Source organism: Lampetra planeri, chromosome 1 (assembly GCF_965212315.1).
Source record: "Lampetra planeri chromosome 1, kcLamPlan1.2.h2, whole genome shotgun sequence".
Taxonomy (NCBI): Eukaryota; Metazoa; Chordata; class Hyperoartia; order Petromyzontiformes; family Petromyzontidae; genus Lampetra; species Lampetra planeri.
In genome coordinates this window covers 628,677-645,711 of record NC_136107.1, presented here as the reverse complement: position 1 = coordinate 645,711, position 17,035 = coordinate 628,677, and the positions used below count along the sequence as shown (strand labels likewise).

General features: G+C 61.6%; 1 protein-coding gene and 1 long non-coding RNA gene across 2 annotated transcripts; both read right to left on the bottom strand.

The window, feature by feature from the left end:
• Nucleotides 1-5,697: 5,697 nt before the first annotated feature.
• Nucleotides 5,698-8,415, bottom strand: LOC144720811 (uncharacterized). The gene is made up of 2 exons (XR_013585805.1): nucleotides 7,428-8,415; nucleotides 5,698-7,388 (listed from the first exon to the last, which is right to left on the bottom strand). It is a non-coding gene; the product is annotated as an uncharacterized LOC144720811 (long non-coding RNA).
• Nucleotides 8,416-9,892: 1,477 nt separating this feature from the next.
• On the bottom strand, nucleotides 9,893-11,015 carry LOC144723075 (caveolae-associated protein 1-like; the record flags this gene model as incomplete). The annotated part of the gene is given in 2 exon segments (XM_078601637.1): nucleotides 9,893-10,116; nucleotides 10,252-11,015. Coding segments are annotated over 2 exon segments (988 nt in total), but the record flags the coding sequence as incomplete, so codon positions are not given.
• Nucleotides 11,016-17,035: the final 6,020 nt, after the last annotated feature.

Below are 17,035 nucleotides of genomic sequence, written 5' to 3'. Positions count from 1 at the left end.
CGTCTTCTTCAATCGTGACCACCACGTGCATCATTGGCACCGCAGTGTCATGGGAAAATACAACGCGGGCCGACGATTCGGGCAATGGCCCTTGGATAGAATGTTATCTGCCACAGCCTGCACCAGGCCTTTACTGCACGTTGCTGTACCGCTGCAGGAGGAGCCGACTCCACTCCTGGAGCTCTGCTCTCTTTAGCGAACGGAACGTCGCTCGGAGCGAAGTGGGCCAACTCGTGTGGAGGTCGTGTCGAGTCGGTGCGAGTTTCCCCGCATGGCAAGCGGCTCGCAGCGCCACCGGCAGGCGGGGCTGTTGGCCACGGCTTGCCCAGCATCGAGGTTTGTTTGTCATGTAAACAATATGCCAATTCGCTACAAGTTCAGCACACCGGTGTGTTGGAGAGTAAACCCACAACATCGACAAAGGGTGGCTTGGTACGGCAGCTAAGTGCGACTGCGTTACAAGAAGACCCAACGCAGAAGACCCCTGGTTTCCATCTTCCACGAAGCTCATGGTCCACCGTAAATCGCATCTGTACACACCATGGCAGGAGATGCGGATATCTGATGCAGAGATGGGAAAAAAAACCCTCGAGCAGCAGTGTGTCGACTGCGGTCATCCAGAACAGCCCGTAACGACAAATAACGACGCAATGCCCGACCCACAAATACGAAGGAGACATCACAGCGATGACTCCGCCGCTCCCGACGGAGGTGATCCGACTCGACAACCTGAATGTGACATTGCAGTCGTTGCTCTGCATCTACATCGGCCAAAATCTCGCGATGGGAGAAGACCGAGTGGCTTAGTCGGGCATCTGCGGTGCGACCGCGTGAGAGGGCGGTGCGGCGTTGACGGGAGGTCTGAGGTTTCAAATGATAGAGACAAAATATTGTGAGTATCATGAGGCCCTGCATGAAGTCTTGTGGGGCAGGACAATCCAGGGGATCGTGAGACGAAGGGAGTTGTCGGGAGGGAGTTTTCGGTGGTCAGAGCAGAGCCAGGAGTGTGATAGCCGAGACGACGGAGCGCTCGGCACGGAGGTCTCGGAGAGGCGGCCGTGGGCTGAAGAGGGTCGACCAATTGGCACACGAGAGAAAGAAAATGCCGTTGCGGTGCTGGACAGCTGTGAAAATATCTTTCTAGCTCATCGGATTCCTCCAGTACAAAATATAAAGATTCCGATTCTGAAATAGCAGCAGACGCATGCACTGTGTACTAGCGATCTGTGTATTAGAGATCTGCACACCACAGAGATCTGCACACCACAGAGATCTGCACACTCAGAGATCTGTGTCGACAAAACGTGTCAAAATAAACGTCGAGTGCACGTGTGGCAGGGAATACGAGTGGGTGGGTGGGTGAGTGGATGGGTGGGTGAGTGAGTGAGCGGGTGAGTGGAGCGAGTGAGCGGGTGAGTGGAGCGAGTGAGCGAGTGGAGTGAGTTAGCGGGTGAGTGAGCGGGTGAGTGGGCGGGTGGGTGCGTGAGTGGGTGGGTGAGTGAGCGGGTGAGTGAGTGAGCGGGTGAGTGAGTGGAGCGAGTGAGCGAGTGGAGCAGGTGAGTGAGGCGAGTGAGTGAGCGGGTGAATGAGTGGAGTGAGTGAATGAGCGAATGAGTGAGTGAGCGAGCGAGAGGGGCAGCCGTGGCGGGCAGCACCGGGCGTGGCTTCCGGCCATTCAGCGGCGCGGGCCGCAGGAAAGCGCCGCAGGGAGCGCCGTGCAGCAGCCTCACAAGGAAGGGGGCAGCAGCAGCCTCACAAGGAAGGGGGCAGCAGCAGCCTCACAAGGAAGGGGGCAGCAGCAGCCTCACAAGGAAGGGGGCAGCAGCAGCCTCACAAGGAAGGGGGCAGCAGCAGCCTCACAAGGAAGGGGGCAGCAGCAGCCTCACAAGGAAGGGGGCAGCAGCAGCAGCAGCCTCACAAGGAAGGGGGCAGCAGCAGCCTCACAAGGAAGGGGGGCAGCAGCAGCAGCAGCCTCACAAGGAAGGGGGCAGCAGCAGCCTCACAAGGTAGGGGGCAGCTCCCCACGACTCGAGCCGAGACCGCGAGTCTCAGCAACACAGGTGCGTGGGGGTGAGATCGCGTGATTAGAAATGCGTCGTTAAAGGCGCCACCACCCGACACGGCCAATTTGTAAGGTTTGTCACGTGCAGCACCACCAGCAGTTGTGTTTAAGAGTAAACCCACTACGGGGCCGTCCATAAATGACGTCACGCGATTTTGGACGATCGATTTTTTACCCGCCCCCCCCCCCTCGTCACACGGCGTCACAAAAAGTCAGACCCCCCCCCCCTCAAATATGACGTCACAAAAAGTCAGCCCCCCCCCTCAAATATGACGTCACAAAGCTCTGCCCCCCCCCCCCAAAACCATATTTCCATTTGGAAAATAAAACATGCTTCAAATCGCTTTAAACTATTGTCATTGTAGTGCGTATTTAATGTGGCGCTGCACTCTGATGTTATAGGAGAAAACATGTATTAAAAGTCTATTTAATTAAGTACAACGTGCTGTCTATATTTATTTAAAGTTGCGCATTTTGGTGTGACGTCACATTTCTCAACCCCCCCCCCCCCCTCGTCACACATCGTCACAAATGTATGACCCCCCCCCCCCCTAGGTGCGTGACGTCATTTATGGACGGCCCCTGTAACGTTACTCGAATTGTTGTGAGTTTACTCCGCAACTCACAACCGGTGTGGCTGAAGCAGCGGCTGATGGTCACGTGTTGTTTACTTGAGGCATACACTCAATTGGCTGTGTCGGGTGGTGGTGGTGGGTTTTACGACACTTTAATATCCACGCGATCTAAGCACAAAAAAATCCTTTATTATGGATAGTATTGTTCGCGACAGCCTACTGCTACATTATTCATGCCGAGATCCATGCAATGGTATCACGACAGCTCGGAATCGATTCGCCCTGTGATGTAGAGGCGTGCGTTATACACAGAGGCTCCTTACGGGGTGCCAAGGTGGACGCATTTCGCCACCACCACCATCATCACCACCACCATCGTTGTCGTGACAGTTGCAACAAGCTGCCGATGCCGATGCAGACTGTGAGCAAGTGCGATATGCTAAAACAAAAGCATGCAGGAGCCTCAGGCAAGGTCATTTAAGGAATTACGCGAAAGGAAAGAAGCTCGCTGTTCGCAAGCGAATGGCAGTCGAACTCGCCTCCGTGCCGTTCAGTGGCCGATCCCCATCCCCCCCGCCCCCGCCGCCTCCCACCCTCCCCTCTCCATTGGTCGCGCATGCGCAGTACGGTAGCAGAAAGCCGTCAGCCCCCACCGCCAGCCCTCTCAAACTCCTCGAGCGGACGCGGTCGCATTCATTCCCTGTCACTCGTCCGGGGGTCACAGTGAGTGGGTGGGTGGGTGAGTGGGTGAGTGGGTGGTTGGGTGGATGAGTGAGTGGGTAGGTCAGTGGGTGAGTGGGTGGTTGGGTGGGTGAGTGGGTAGGTGAGTGGGTAGGTGGGTGAATAGGTGAGTGAGTGGGTGGGTGAATAGGTGAGTGGGTGGGTGAGTGGGTGGGTGAATAGGTGAGTGAGTGGGTGAGTGGGTGAGTGGGTGAGTGAGTGGGTGAGTGGGGAGGGTGAGTGAGTGGGTGAGTGGGTGAGTGAGTGGGTGAGTGGGTGAGTGAGTGAGTGGGTGGGTGGGTGAGGGAGTGGGTGGGTGAGTGGGTGAATGAGTGAGTGAGTGGGTGGGTGAGTGAGTGAGTGGGTGAGTGAGTGGGTGGGTGGGTGAGTGGGTGAGTGGGTGGGTGACTGGGTGGGTGGGTGGGTGACTGGGTGGGTGGGCGGCTCGCTCGCCGCGAGAGACGTCGCGAAGCGCTCGGTCTGGAGGATCCAAGCGGTCCGAGTCGCATTGCTGCAAACGCAGCCAGACGGATCAATCTGCCTGCCAGGTGTTGGCCGCGGGTGTTTCCCCACCGAGGCGCTGAAGACCGCGTGCTTATTACAACGTTGCCCGGCTCCGGACTCATTAATAACGCTCCCAGGTCGTTGTCAGAATGGGCGCGCGTTCAATTAGCGCGCGCGCGCGCCTCGTTAACCCGCACAGTGACCCCATCGCACCTCGTTAATCCGCACAGTGACCCCATCGCACCTCGTTAATCCGCCCCTCGCCTCGTTAGCCCGCCCGTTTGGCAGCGCGGCCGTGGAGTTCGAGCCGCTTGGCGGGAGCCCGCGCGGATTTCCACGCAGAGCTCCTGGAGGTCGCTCATCGCCGCTGCTGATGATGCTGCTGCTGATGATGATGACGATGAGACTCTCACCCCCTGGAGCCCTCTCGTCCGTGGCCAGCAGACCTCGACATTGCTACTGCTGCTACTGCTGCTGCTACTGCTGCTACTGCTGCTGCTACTACTGCTGATGCTCTACTACTGCTGCTACTGCTGCTGCAACTACTGCTGATGCTGCTACTGTTGCTGCTACTACTGCTGTTGATGTTGCTGCTACTGCTGCTGCTGTTGCTGCTACTGCTGCTGTTGATGTTGCTGCTACTGCTGCTGCTGTTGCTACTGCTGCTGTAGCTGCTGCTGCTGTAGCTGCTGCTACTACTGCTGCTGTTGTTGCTGCTGCTGTAGCTGCTGCTACTACTACTGCTGCTGATGTTGCTGCTGCTGTTGCTGCTGCTCTACTGCTGCTGCTGCTCGCGAAGCTGCGGGGCAGCAGCCGCAGAGTCGCCCCGTGCAGCCGCTTGGCGAGCCGCGATCGGGACAGATCCACAGCCACTTGCGGCGTCTGTGGTCACTCGGATGTGCGTCGTTTCAACCACCACCCCCACCACCCCAACCACCCCAACCACTACCACCAACACCCCCACCAACACCCCAACCACCACCACCCCAACCACTACCAACCCCGCCACCACCCACCCACCCACTCCAGCTACGTTGTTGATTTTAGAGTTCTCTTTTTACAACTAATCTTGCGCCGGGCAAACAAAAACCTCGCTCCGGCCGGGCTTTGTGGAGCCGCGTTCTGCAACGTAAACTCTCTCCCCCTCCCTCTCTCTCTCTCCCTCTCTCCCTTCGGCATTGTTCTCCGATTGTACGAGGGTGAAACGGGCTGCGCGAATTCGCCCGGTAATGACCTCCCCCCATCCCCTCCCCCCCGCAGCCTTTGTCTGAAGCAGAGGAACGCGCGCGGTGCGCGCTGCTGCTTTGCTTGGCACCAGGTCAAGAGACGCCACGGTCACGCACATAGCGCGACACACACACACACTCCCCGACACACTCACACCCCGACACACACACACACCCCGACACACACACACACACCCCGACACACACACCCCGACACACACACACCCTGACACACACACGCCCCGACACACACACCCCGACACACACACACCCCGACACACACACGCCCCGACACACACACAAACACCCCGAAAATCACACACGCCCCGACACACACACACCCCGACACACACACAAACACACGCACAAACACACGCAGCCTAACACGTACAGACACCGCGCGCGCCCCTCGTGCCAGGCTCGGATTTACGAGCCACGGGGCCACACAATGTGGCACCCCCCCCCCCCCCGGGGCCGGATAGTCGGGGCGAACCATCCGTGTCCAAATGCCGCCGCTGCATCAAATTGAAGCGGCGGCAGAGGCGGCATCAGCGGCAGAGGCGGCGAGTTCGCAAAACAAAAGAGAAAGAGAGCCGAGCAGACACGCGCGAATGATTACGCCTTTATTGATGTATGTTTAAACTCTAAACCACATGTATGTACAAGATACAAGGGCATCGTGTGTGTGTGTGTCCCGCGCGGTTGCGCAAACAAGAAACGCGAGCTGCCTCGGAGCGGACAGCCCCGCCACGGCCACAGCGCGCGCCAGGGACGAGGGGTTCCACTCGGGATGGAGAGTGACCCCCGCCACGAGCAGGGCCCTGGGTGGAGAAGGTCACTCGCGTTTCACCAAAACTCGCGCGCGAGGCCCCGGGGAGGAATTCTCGCCATCACCGCCCGCGCGGGGGGCCGCCCTCTCCGCCCTCACGCACAATGGGGCGGCGCTCATCCCCCCCCCCTCCGTCTCGAGGGGGCCCAGAGCCCAGTGGTGGGAATTCCACATTTTTCACATTCAAAATTCCACATTTCCACCACTGGGGCCGGTATGCCCTCAGAATTACCACCAATTTAGGCGAGGCTTTACATCACTCCGAATGTTCTTTATTCTCACAGAAAAGCCTCGCTGAGTAAAAAAGAAATATCCCGCTTGCAGTATATTGAATTGAGATCTTTGGCCAATACCATGCAACGCGTTTTCAGCCCCGATATGAATCCAGCGCCGCCGTCAATTCGTCTGTTCTGCCGCGAACAACGCGGCCGCAACCCGCAGTAATATCCCAGACCCGGTAGCATCCCTCACGCCGGAGTCGCCGTTGCGTGCAGGAACACGCGGAGGGGCTCTCTAGGGAAACCGCAGCGACACAGCTGGAAGGCTTCCCCCACTGCGATATGAAAACAGCAACAACCCAGGGGCTGGGTCAAGGGTAGCCCATGGTCATGAGTTCACGTGAGGTCCAGAGAGAGAGAGAGAGATGGGCGCCCATATATGGACAACCGATGAGTCCTAATGTGACCGAAGCCAGCCTACAATTGTCTCTGTTTCACCGCTGCCCGTTTAGCATGATGCCTACGTCGGCCTAAACAACAACAACACTGCTGCCCTCTCAGCTCTGCCGAGCTACTAGTGGTTTGGGCAAGGCTGAGAGCGTTGGAAATAGGTGCAGTGTGGTGGTCACGTGGCATGCACGCCGGGCGTGTGTGGATGTGAGCCGTGGCCGCTCGCTGCTTTGCGAGACGACAACAACAACAACAACACAAACTTAAAGGCGAGGGAGAGGCGCCTCGAGGGGACCACGTGGGCCCGATGAGAGTCGGCAACTCCGGCCCTCGATATTTCGGCGCGCTCATTATCCTGCGTTTCCCTTCATCAATCTACCTTGAGTCACACAAGCGTATACACTTTTTAAAGGTACTGGAGGCCTATTTTAAGAATAACAATTGCTGCCAATACATTCGATTAATATATAATTACTTTTAAAATATATTTATATTTATAAAACTCTTTCAGTTAAGGCAGTAGTCGTAAGGCACTGAACAGTGGCGGCGAGGGTGGGCGGCGGTGTTGAGGGGGCTCTGTCTGAGCTGCCAGGCCTCGCGCGTCACCTCCCGTCTAGCGGCACAACAGATGTGAGACCCCGCCCCGCCCCGCATTTTTGCGTTATTCGATCTCGTGGAACCGAACCGACAATGGGGTCGATGAATCGATTCGTCCATGGGGCATCCCTCCTGGCTCGGCGCGGGGAGGCCTTGCGCGATGCCCGATCCGCTCACAGCAGCAGTAGCAGCCTCAGCAGCAGCAGCCTCAGCGACAGCCTCAGCGACAGCCTCAGCAGCAGCAGCCTCAGTAGCAGCAGCAGTAGCCTCAGCGACAGCCTCAGCAGCAGCAGTATCCTCAGCCTCAGCAGCAACCTCAGCAGCAGCAGCCTCAGCAGCAGCCTCAGTAGCCTCAGCAGCAGCAGCAGCCTCAACGACAGCCTCAGTAGTCTCAGTAGCAGCAGCAGCCTCAGTAGCCTCAGCAGCGCGCTCAGGCCTCCTGTGAAGCTGCCACCTCCTGCACTTGCCCGACCTTGTGATGGTCGGGGGGGGGGTCTCTAAGGCTCTTTCCAAATGCTATTATTATCGTTGTTATGTTATTGGCTCAACATCCCAACGCAGGGCACATCTTGAAAAGGGAGCCTTTCCTGGGTAAGCGATCGGCATCGGGGCCGCCCGCTGTGATGGATGACGGCGAGCGCGGTACGTGGACGTCGTCCCACGCGGCCTCGCTCACAGCCCCCCCTGGCCCCCACCGTGGGAGCGGCGCCCTTTGGAGCGCAGTCCCGAATAGCCGCCGCCGCTGCCGCCGTGAGAACCGCACCACCGCAGCTGCCACCGCTCCCAGTGTGGATCCCGACCTGTCCACGTGCGTCCTCTCGGCAAGACTCGGGGCTCTTACCCCCCCCCCCCCCCCCTGGACTCGGGAGAGAGGTTTGCATCGCTCTCCGCGGCGGCCACCGGTTCATCCGCAAAGCAGCGGCGGCGGCGTCGGGCATCTGGCGCGGGCTGCCGGGAGCTTCACGGCCGCCGCGGGGCCCTCACGGCGCCCCTCCTCCTCCTGCTGCTGCTGCTGCGCCCGAACCGTCGCATCCATCCCGCCGCCTCTACGCCCCGGCTGACGAGGACCGTGGCGCCCACACGGCACGCGCTTCGATCTGAACGCGGTGCTCGAGGTGCATGCGGAGGAGGGGGGGGTGGGGGGTGGGGGTTGTTAGTCGCGGTTGGGTGCAGCCGCGCTCGCATGGCTGCGGAACGAACGAGGTCGTAAATCATCACCACGGCCCCCACCACGGCCCCCACCACGGCCCCCACCACGGCCCCCACCAAGGCCCCCACCACGGCCCCCACCACGGCCCAGGGGCTCCCATCCCTGTCCACGCCTCCCCGCGAGCCCGCGAGGGCCTCCCTCGACACCGACGGCGGTCACCGCATCGCGCGGCGCTTCTGCGGCCGTCTGGAACGCTCTCGCTTCCGACATGAGGAAGCCACTGGAGCGATGCGCTTTTACATCATCATGGGATTGACAAACGGAGGAGTGCGAGGGGGGAGCGGTGGCCACGTGGCCCCGAGTCGACGTCTCCGCGTGTCACGGCGAGAGCGCTGGGCCCTGGGGACCCCCCCCCCCCCTCGTCTCTCGTGAGGTTCTCAGTGGCGGTCCCACGCCATACCTCACTTGTGGCCCTTCTCCTCCTCTTCTCCCGGTGCCCTGCTGCGTGACCGCCTTCCCCGAACCGCGTGGGTTGCTGTGGTGGCGAGACCCGTGCCTCACCCCCCCCCGCCCCCCCCCCCCCAGACTGGTGCAGGGTGGGGGCCACGACCTGCGACAGACGCCACTCGACACTGGCGACAGCCGCGGTCGGGACTCCAACTCGGGAGGTGGGGAGCCGCCACAGCGCGGGGTGGCGGCGAAGGAACCCCCCCTCTCTCTCCCCCACCCCCTAAAGCCCCCCCGCCCCCCCTCCCCTCTCCCCCCGCCCCCCCCTCCCCTCTCCCCCCCTCCCCCGCCCCCCCTCCCCCCTCCCCTCTTCCCCTACAGCAGCTACAGCTGCTGTAGCTACTACAGCTGACTGGGCGCGAGGCTCCCGCGTCCTCTCGGCGGGCAGCGCGTGGACTACCGCTCATCGCCACCACCACCAACACCACCAACACCGCCACCACCAACACCGCCACCACCGCCACCAACACCAGCACCACTACCACCAGCACCACGCGCGTGGCTACTGCTGCTGCTGCTGCTACTCTACTGCTGCTCCACGCCAGGATCCGTGCAAAGCGTCGCACGGGCCGGGGGAGAGGGACGCGTCGCATTGCAAGCACTCGCCTGTCATCACAGCAATCATCGTCATCGTCGTCACAATCACTGCCCTCGTGTCAGTTCATCAGATCGCGACGCGAGGAGCGGCCGGCGTGTGTGCGCATGTGTGTGCGTGTCTGTGTGTGCGTGTGCCCGTGTCTGTGCGCGTGTCTATGCGCGTGTCTTTGCGTGCGTGTCTGTACGCGTGTCTGTGCACGCGTCTGTGCGTGTGTCTGTGTGTGTGCGTGTGTGTGCGTGTCCGTGCGTGTGTGTGCGTGTCTGTGCGTGTGTGTGCGTGTGTGCGCGTGTGTGCACGTGTGTGCGTGTCTGTGCGTGTGTGCGCGTGTGTGCGTGTCTGTGCGTGTGTGTGCGTGTCTGTGCGTGTGTGTGCGTGTCTGTGTCTGTGTGCTTGTCTGTGTGGGAACGGTCCAGCGGGTGGCAGCAGTGAGCACGGAGCCACCGGGGCCACGCGGCGTCACTCGCTCAGCTCCGTCTTGACGCCTCCCGCCACAGCCGCCACCGCCGCCGCCTTCCCGTGCGCCACGGCCGCCTCCTCGGGCCCCTGGTCGGCCGCGTGGCCCCCCGCGTGCGCGAGCGGCCCGTTGGCCGCAGCGCCGCCGTCGCTGTCGCTCACAGTCACCGCGGGGGGGCCCTGGGGGGCGACGTCGGCCTGGGGGGGGCGCCCCGCGGCCTCCTCTTCTGCGGACGCCACCGCCGCCGCTGCTTCGAACACCGCCGCCTGCTGCTGCTGCTGCTCCCCCTGCTCATGCTGCTCCTCTCCCCCCTCCTCCTCCTCCGGCTTGCCGCTCGTCTTCTGCTCCTCGTGCTCCTCACCTTGACCCAGCACCACCTTCGCTCCCGCGTCGTCGCCCGCACCCTCCCGCGCGCCCTCCGGCTTCTCTTCAGCCGCCTCCCCCTCCTCCTCTCTCCCCTTCTCCGCCCCCGCCGTCTCGTCCGGCCCCAGGGTCACCACCCCGGCCCGCGCCTCCGCGGCCGCCTGCGCCGCGGCCACGGCCGCCGCGGCCACGGCCGCCACGACGGCCTTCCCCGCCGGCGAGGCCAAGGCGGCCGCCTGCCGGGCCGGCGTCTTGTCGGCGAAGACGATCTCGGCGTACTGCACCGCGCCGTGCGCCGAGTCGGTGTCGCCGCCGCCGTGGGAATCCTCGTTGGTGACGGCCACGCACGCGTCGGCATCCTCCTCCTCCTCCGCCGCGGCCACCTCCTCCTCGTTGGGGGTGCCCCCCCCGTCCTCGGAGCGCACCTTCTTCACGTTGAACTTGAGCGGCGGCACCTTGAAGGCGCCCAGCTTGGAGCCGCTCGACTTCTGGTGGTTGGGCGTGAGCGACTTCTTGATCTTCTCGCGCCGCTCGGGCGACACGAACTTGTTCATCTTCTTCTCGAAGCTCTCCTTGGAGAAGGCCTTCTTGAGGCTGTCCATGCGCTTCATGCTCGACTTCTTCAGCCTCGTGGTGGTGGTCTCCACCTCCTCCAGGATGTACTCCTCGTCGGACGAGAGGTCCGGGGGCCGCGTGGCCGCCTCGTCGCCCGCGTCGCTGCCCTCGCCCGCGATGCACACCTCCTCGAAGCTCGAGTCCGCGTGCGCCGAGCCGCGCGCCTCGTCGGACACGAGCACGGCGGGGCCCGGCGGGGGGCCCACGGGCCTGCTGGTCGCCTCGGCCGTGGGCGTCTCGCTGCCTTCCTGCACCGCGCGGAGAGAGGACGAGAGGGGGGGGGGTGGTCGCGCGTGAGGGTGGGTGACCAACACCACGGCCGGTCGCCTCTGGCTCCGCAGTGGCGATGTTTCCACTAGCGGAGGCCGGTGTAGGTCGAACATCGGGGTCGCTGGGTTCGTAGCGCAGTGTGATAACCACTGCACCACCGCTCCCCACATACGTGGCCACACACATTGCCCATACAACTCAGCACACGTGGTGTCCTGTTCAGTATCGACGCGGTGCTCCTCTCGCGTTTACAGCCCTGATGGAGTGGTGAAAATTCCACATTCCCATGTCATGGTCGATTCTATCTATTAGAAAACCACCGTTGGGTTCTCGACAACATGGTTCTAATGTTATCGATCCCAGATGGATGATGGGCTGAGTCAACCCGCTCCCCAACCAGAGTTTGACCTCGCGAGCGGACGGCTCTGCCCGCGTGCCTGGCCGCGTGCCTGGCCGCCCAGGGTGGCGGAGCCCTTCGCTTCCTCTCGGACACTCAAAGCCCCTCGCCGCTCCACACACCCCGCACCCCTCCCCCTTCGCCCGCGATGGCCGTGGGAGCTGCCACCTGGGTGAATGTTAAGAGGCGTCGGCAAGCTGCGCCCCGAAGCGGCCGAGCGGCGTGCAGGCGGGTCGGGCGCGTCGGGGCACGGAGAGGAGCCGGGGTCGCGCAGACACATGTGAGCCGAGTGTTGTTTCGGTGACATTTAACGTCACGAGTTTTTAAACCGAAACACAAAAATTCGCGTGGACAGAACAACATCGCCGCGTGGCCGCCTCGCGTCGAGACGGCGGCCGGGGATGGGCTGAGAGCGGAGGTCGAGGGGATTGGTCGAGGGGGGAGGTCGAGGGGATGGCCGCGGGGGGAGGGCTTCAGCCAGGCTTGGGGCTGTGGCCCCAAGTGGGACTTGGGGCTCCGCCGTGAGTTCGTGCGCTGGGGTTGAGATTGGAGCCCCGCGGGGTTTTGGCGGGGTCCGTGGGTTGGGTTCGGGTGAGGTGGGGGCTCGTGTGTGGCATGGGGTCAGGGTCAGATCGAGTATTTTGGATGTGGCTTGGGATCAGTATCAATTTGACCTGTAGGGTTAGGGCTATGGTGAGGGCTATGGTTAGGGCTATGGTTAGGGCTATGGCTAGGGCTATGGTTAGGGCTATGGTTAGGGCTATGGTTAGGGCTATGGTTAGGGCTATGGCTAGGGCTATGGTTAGGGCTATGGCTATGGTTAGGGCTATGGTTAGGGTTATGGCTAGGGCTATGGTGAGGGCTATGGTTGGGGCTATGGTTAGGGCTATGGCTAGGGCTATGGTTGGGGCTATGGTTGGGGCTATGGTTAGGGCTATGGTTAGGGCTATGGCTAGGGCTATGGTTGGGGCTATGGTTGGGGCTATGGTGAGGGCTCGGGGCTAGGGTGAGTCACTGGGTTCGTGTTGTCCTCTTAGCTGCTGCAGCAGCAGCAGCAGCAGGAGCAGCAGGAGCATGATGGCAGTGTGTGTTGTTCACTCCGCGATATTTCTCGGGTTTGTGGCGAAAAGGCCACCGAGTGAGCGGTGGGGAGGGGAGGGAGGGAGGGTGGGTGGGGAGGGTAGGGAGGGTGGGGGTGAGTGGGTGGGTGAGTGGGTGAGTGGATGAGTGAGTGGGTGAGTGAGTGGGTGGGTGAGTGGGTGGGTGAGTTGATGAGTGGGTGGGTGAGTGAGTGGGTAAGTGGGTGGGTGAGTGGGTGAGTGAGTGGGTGAGTGAGTGGGTGAGTGGGTGGGGAGGGTGGGTTAGTGGGGGGGGGGGGGGGGTGTGAGTGGGTGGGTGAGTGAGTGGGTGAGTGGGTGGGTGAGTGGGTGGGTGGGTGAGTGGGTGGGTGAGTGGGTAAGTGGGTGGGGAGGGTGGGTGAGTGGGTGAGTGGGTGGGTGGGTGAGTGGGTGGGTGAGGTGGGTGGGGAGGGTGAGTGGGTGGGTGAGTGGGTGGGTGGGTGAGTGGGTGAGTGGGTGAGTGGTGGGTGAGTGGGTGGGTGTGTGAGTGGGTGGGTGAGTGGGTGGGTGAGTGGGGGGGGGGGGGGTTAACGAGCTCGCGCTATAAATACGCGCGTCGCCACGGCCGCGTAGCTGGCGAGCGCAGCTGCCGCGCGCGGCTCCTCGTGACACTCGCCCCGCAATGGGCGCGGCGCCGGCTTCACCGCCACCACCACCGCCAGCAGCAGCAGCAGCACCTCATCATCCCCCTCCCCCTCATCCTCATCCCCCTCCTCCTCCTGCTCCTCAATGACTCCCACGTCCAGCCTCCACTCCGGACACCCGCATTCCACGGCGACCGTAGCCCGAGTCGGACACCGAGACCCGCTTGGGCGACCCCCCCCCCGCACGAGGTATTCCGTCCCTCATTGACAAAAACCTGATGGGCATTGCCGCCTGCGTGTGTGCACGAGCCGACGATGGCCACGGATATTGATCACTGCCGCCGATACTCACTCGTCCATCGTCAGCATCATCGACGAGCACACCCACACCGATCGTCAGCCATTCATTGCCGCCGCCGTCAAATCCGTCCAGCCGTCACTAACCCACCACACGCTCATTAACGCTCGACGTTCATCCACCCAAATCATCGTATTTCATCAATTATACATCGGCATAATTATCACCATCAATATAATCCATCGGCAACGATCGATCATCCATCATCCAGAAAGGTCGTTGGCTTTTTCAGCGCCGGCAAAATGTGCATCTTTGACTCATTTCACTCACGAATTTGATAATTGACGCGTTAAGCAGGCGAGCAGTCGTGGCACTGCTCATTACTGCTCACTGCGCGGGGGAAAGCGGCAAAGCCCGCCACGGTGATCACGGCCACCGGTGATGGGCCGTGGGGCCGTGAGGCCGTGGGGCCGTGGGCTCACCTGCCCCGGGAAGGAAGCTCGCTCACCTTCATTTAAGACCCCACTGAGCTATTTGTCAGAAGCGACCTGGCAAATCACAAATGATGGCTCAACGAAGTGGCTTGTCACGTGGAAATCTATCAAAGCCAAATCGTCTAAAGGCGTGACGTCGATTCCACATGTGGAGGAGCAAACAAGAGGACCCGGAGACAAATCCGCGCGACCACGGGGAGGGAGAGACGCAAAGTGCAAATATACAGCAGCAGCAGCAGCAGGCGTCAGGGTCGGGATTGAACCCGCGACCTCCTGCGTACCAGGCGAGGTGGTCAACATCTCCTGGCCGCCGTGGCGCGTCTCCATTAACCTGGATCGGCCTCGTAGCTGCGTCCGTGCCACGCGTGGGGCTGGTTACCGGCCCCACTCCGTCACGTGGTGCTGGTTACCGGTCCACACACCGTCACGTGGTGCTGGTTACCGGCCCCCACTCCGTCACGTGGGTGCTGGTTACCGGTCACACACCGTCACGTGGTGCTGGTTACCGGCCCCACTCCGTCACGTGGTGCTGGTTACCGGTCACACACCGTCACGTGGTGCTGGTTACCGGCCCCACTCCGTCACGTGGTGCTGGTTACCAGTCACACATCGTCACGTGGTGCTGGGTACCAGTCACACACCGTCACGTGGTGCTGGTTACCAGTCACACACCGTCACGTGGTGCTGGTTACCAGTTTCACACCGTCACGTGGTGCTGGTTACTAGTCACACACCGTCACGTGGTGCTGGTTACCAGTCACACACCGTCACGTGGTGCTGGTTACTAGTCACACACACCGTCACGTGGTGCTGGTTACTGTCACACACCGTCACCACCGCCGCCTCGTCCTCGACTGTCACCGCTGTGCTGCCCTGCGAGCTCTCCCCACGTGTGCGTGTTCGCAGCGCGGTGCTCGGTGTCGATGTCCGACGTTTCGCTGCGCGTGCTGGAAGCTTCTTTAAAAAAGAACTGACTTCAAATTTCCGAAGAAAGCTCCGAGCACGTGGAGCGAAACGTCGGACATCAGAAGGGAACAACACGCGACACGTGGTTAGTAAGAGCACCAGCGCTCACAACGTGAAGAGGGGACTATTGCCCGAAAGGTCGCCAGATATTTATAACTTTGTCGTCGTCGTCGTCGTCGTTGTTGTTGTTGTTTTCAGGGCCACCACACCGAGTGTCATTAACGATCGTGTCGAGTTTCTATTCGACGGCAGTGAGACGGGAAAGGCAGCAGGCAAAGCCGCTATCTCCACCACGAGGGATGGGAGTGGGGAGAAGGGGGGTGGGAGTGGGGAGAAGGGGGGTGGGAGTGGGGAGAAGGGGGAAGGGGGGAGAAGGGGGTGGGGGGTCGAGATAGCGGGGATGGGGGAGGGAGAGCGGCCATCCTCGCGCAGGGCGTTGCCGTCAAACATAGAAAGTTTCTTGGATTCCGTAACTCGAGAAGACAGCCCCTGCGCTGTACACAGCCGGTGGGTGGAGGATGGTGGGGGGGAGTGGAGGATGGTGGGGGGAAGTGGAGGATGGTGGGAGGAAGTGGAGGATGGGGGGTTGGGGGGGTCACACTTGTGCCCAGAGCCGACTGCGCGTGCCGTGCATCGGTGACGCAGCTTCAGAGCCTCGCCGCGAATTCCTCCGGGCTAAGTCCAGATTCCGATTCTCATCGCGTCGTGTCCCAGAATCAGCATCGCTACCCACTGTGTTGGTGCGCGCAGGGCATTTGGCCATTGATTCACAACAGACGGGGAGGTGGAGCGGTGGCGCAGTGGTTAGCGCGCTGCGCTGTGAATTGAAAACCTGCAGTGGGCGTCGTTACTGGCGATGGGGCCTTTGTTGCGCAAGGGCCATTGCCCGAAACGTCGCCGATGTTGTAATATGTATCGTTGGAGGCCACCGCGGTGTTGACCGAGTGCGTGTTTGTGCGTTGTTCCCATGAGCTAATCGGGACCATTTGCGTGGAGCGAACAGTGAGGGGAGGGGGAGGGGAGGGAGGGGAGGACGCGGGGGAACCGGGAACTCGCTGCGCGCAGCGAGTTCCACGCCCCCCCCACTCGCCCCCCCCCACTCGCCCCCCCCCCACTCGCCCCCCCCCCACTCGCCACCTCCCCGCTCGCCCACCCCCGGGTGTGGCGGCCACGCGGGAAGCGCCGAGAAGAGGTGGGGGGCGCACGCCGTGGCAGGGCTCCAGGTCGCCACGGTTCGTAAATGTCAGCAGCGTTGTGGGAGTGAGCGCCGCAAACAAATACAAAGATCCTCCCCGTAGCCTTTAACAAGCTGTTGGGGCAAGTGCTGGAAATCAAGCGCCTCTGAAGGCTGACACGGCACACTAGGGGGTGGTTGGAAACACCACGCCCGGCCGCCTTTGCATCTCCAGTTCCGATGTTGTTTAGGCACCGCACCAGGTACTCGTTTGAGGCTGCGGAAATCGAACTCGGGTTCGCTGCGTTCCATGGCTGAGTGCGCTAACCAACTGCGCCACCGTTCCCCGCGTGAGCGCCGTCGAGACGTAGCTGCTCGTAGTCGCCCGTGCGCTCGCTGGCGAGGTGTTACCTCCCTCGCCTGGCACGCAGGAGGTCGTGGATTCCATCCCGACCCTGACGGCGCCTGCTGCTACTGCTGCATATTTGGAATTTGCGTGTCTCTCTCTTTGTGTCTCCCCATGCTCCGAATCAACGTCACGCGTTTCGAGCATGGTGGCTGCGATAAATGTCCACACGACGACGACGACGATGATGATGAGCCACCTCGCTGAGCTATCATTATCGATGGCCAGGTGGTCGCTTCTGAACAAGAGCTACGGGCCAGCTCAGTGGGGCCTCACCCGTTAAAAAACACAGAAACATTCTCCAGTTCGAGTCGACACCGCTGGGCGCGGGCGACGCTGCGAAGCGGCACGCGGGCGAGGAGGGACGAGGAGGGGCGAGGAGGGACGAGCGGGAGGGGGAATCCGCGATGGGATGGACGCGTGTTCAGTGGCGTGAAGAGGAGGACTGCAGCGAGGCGAT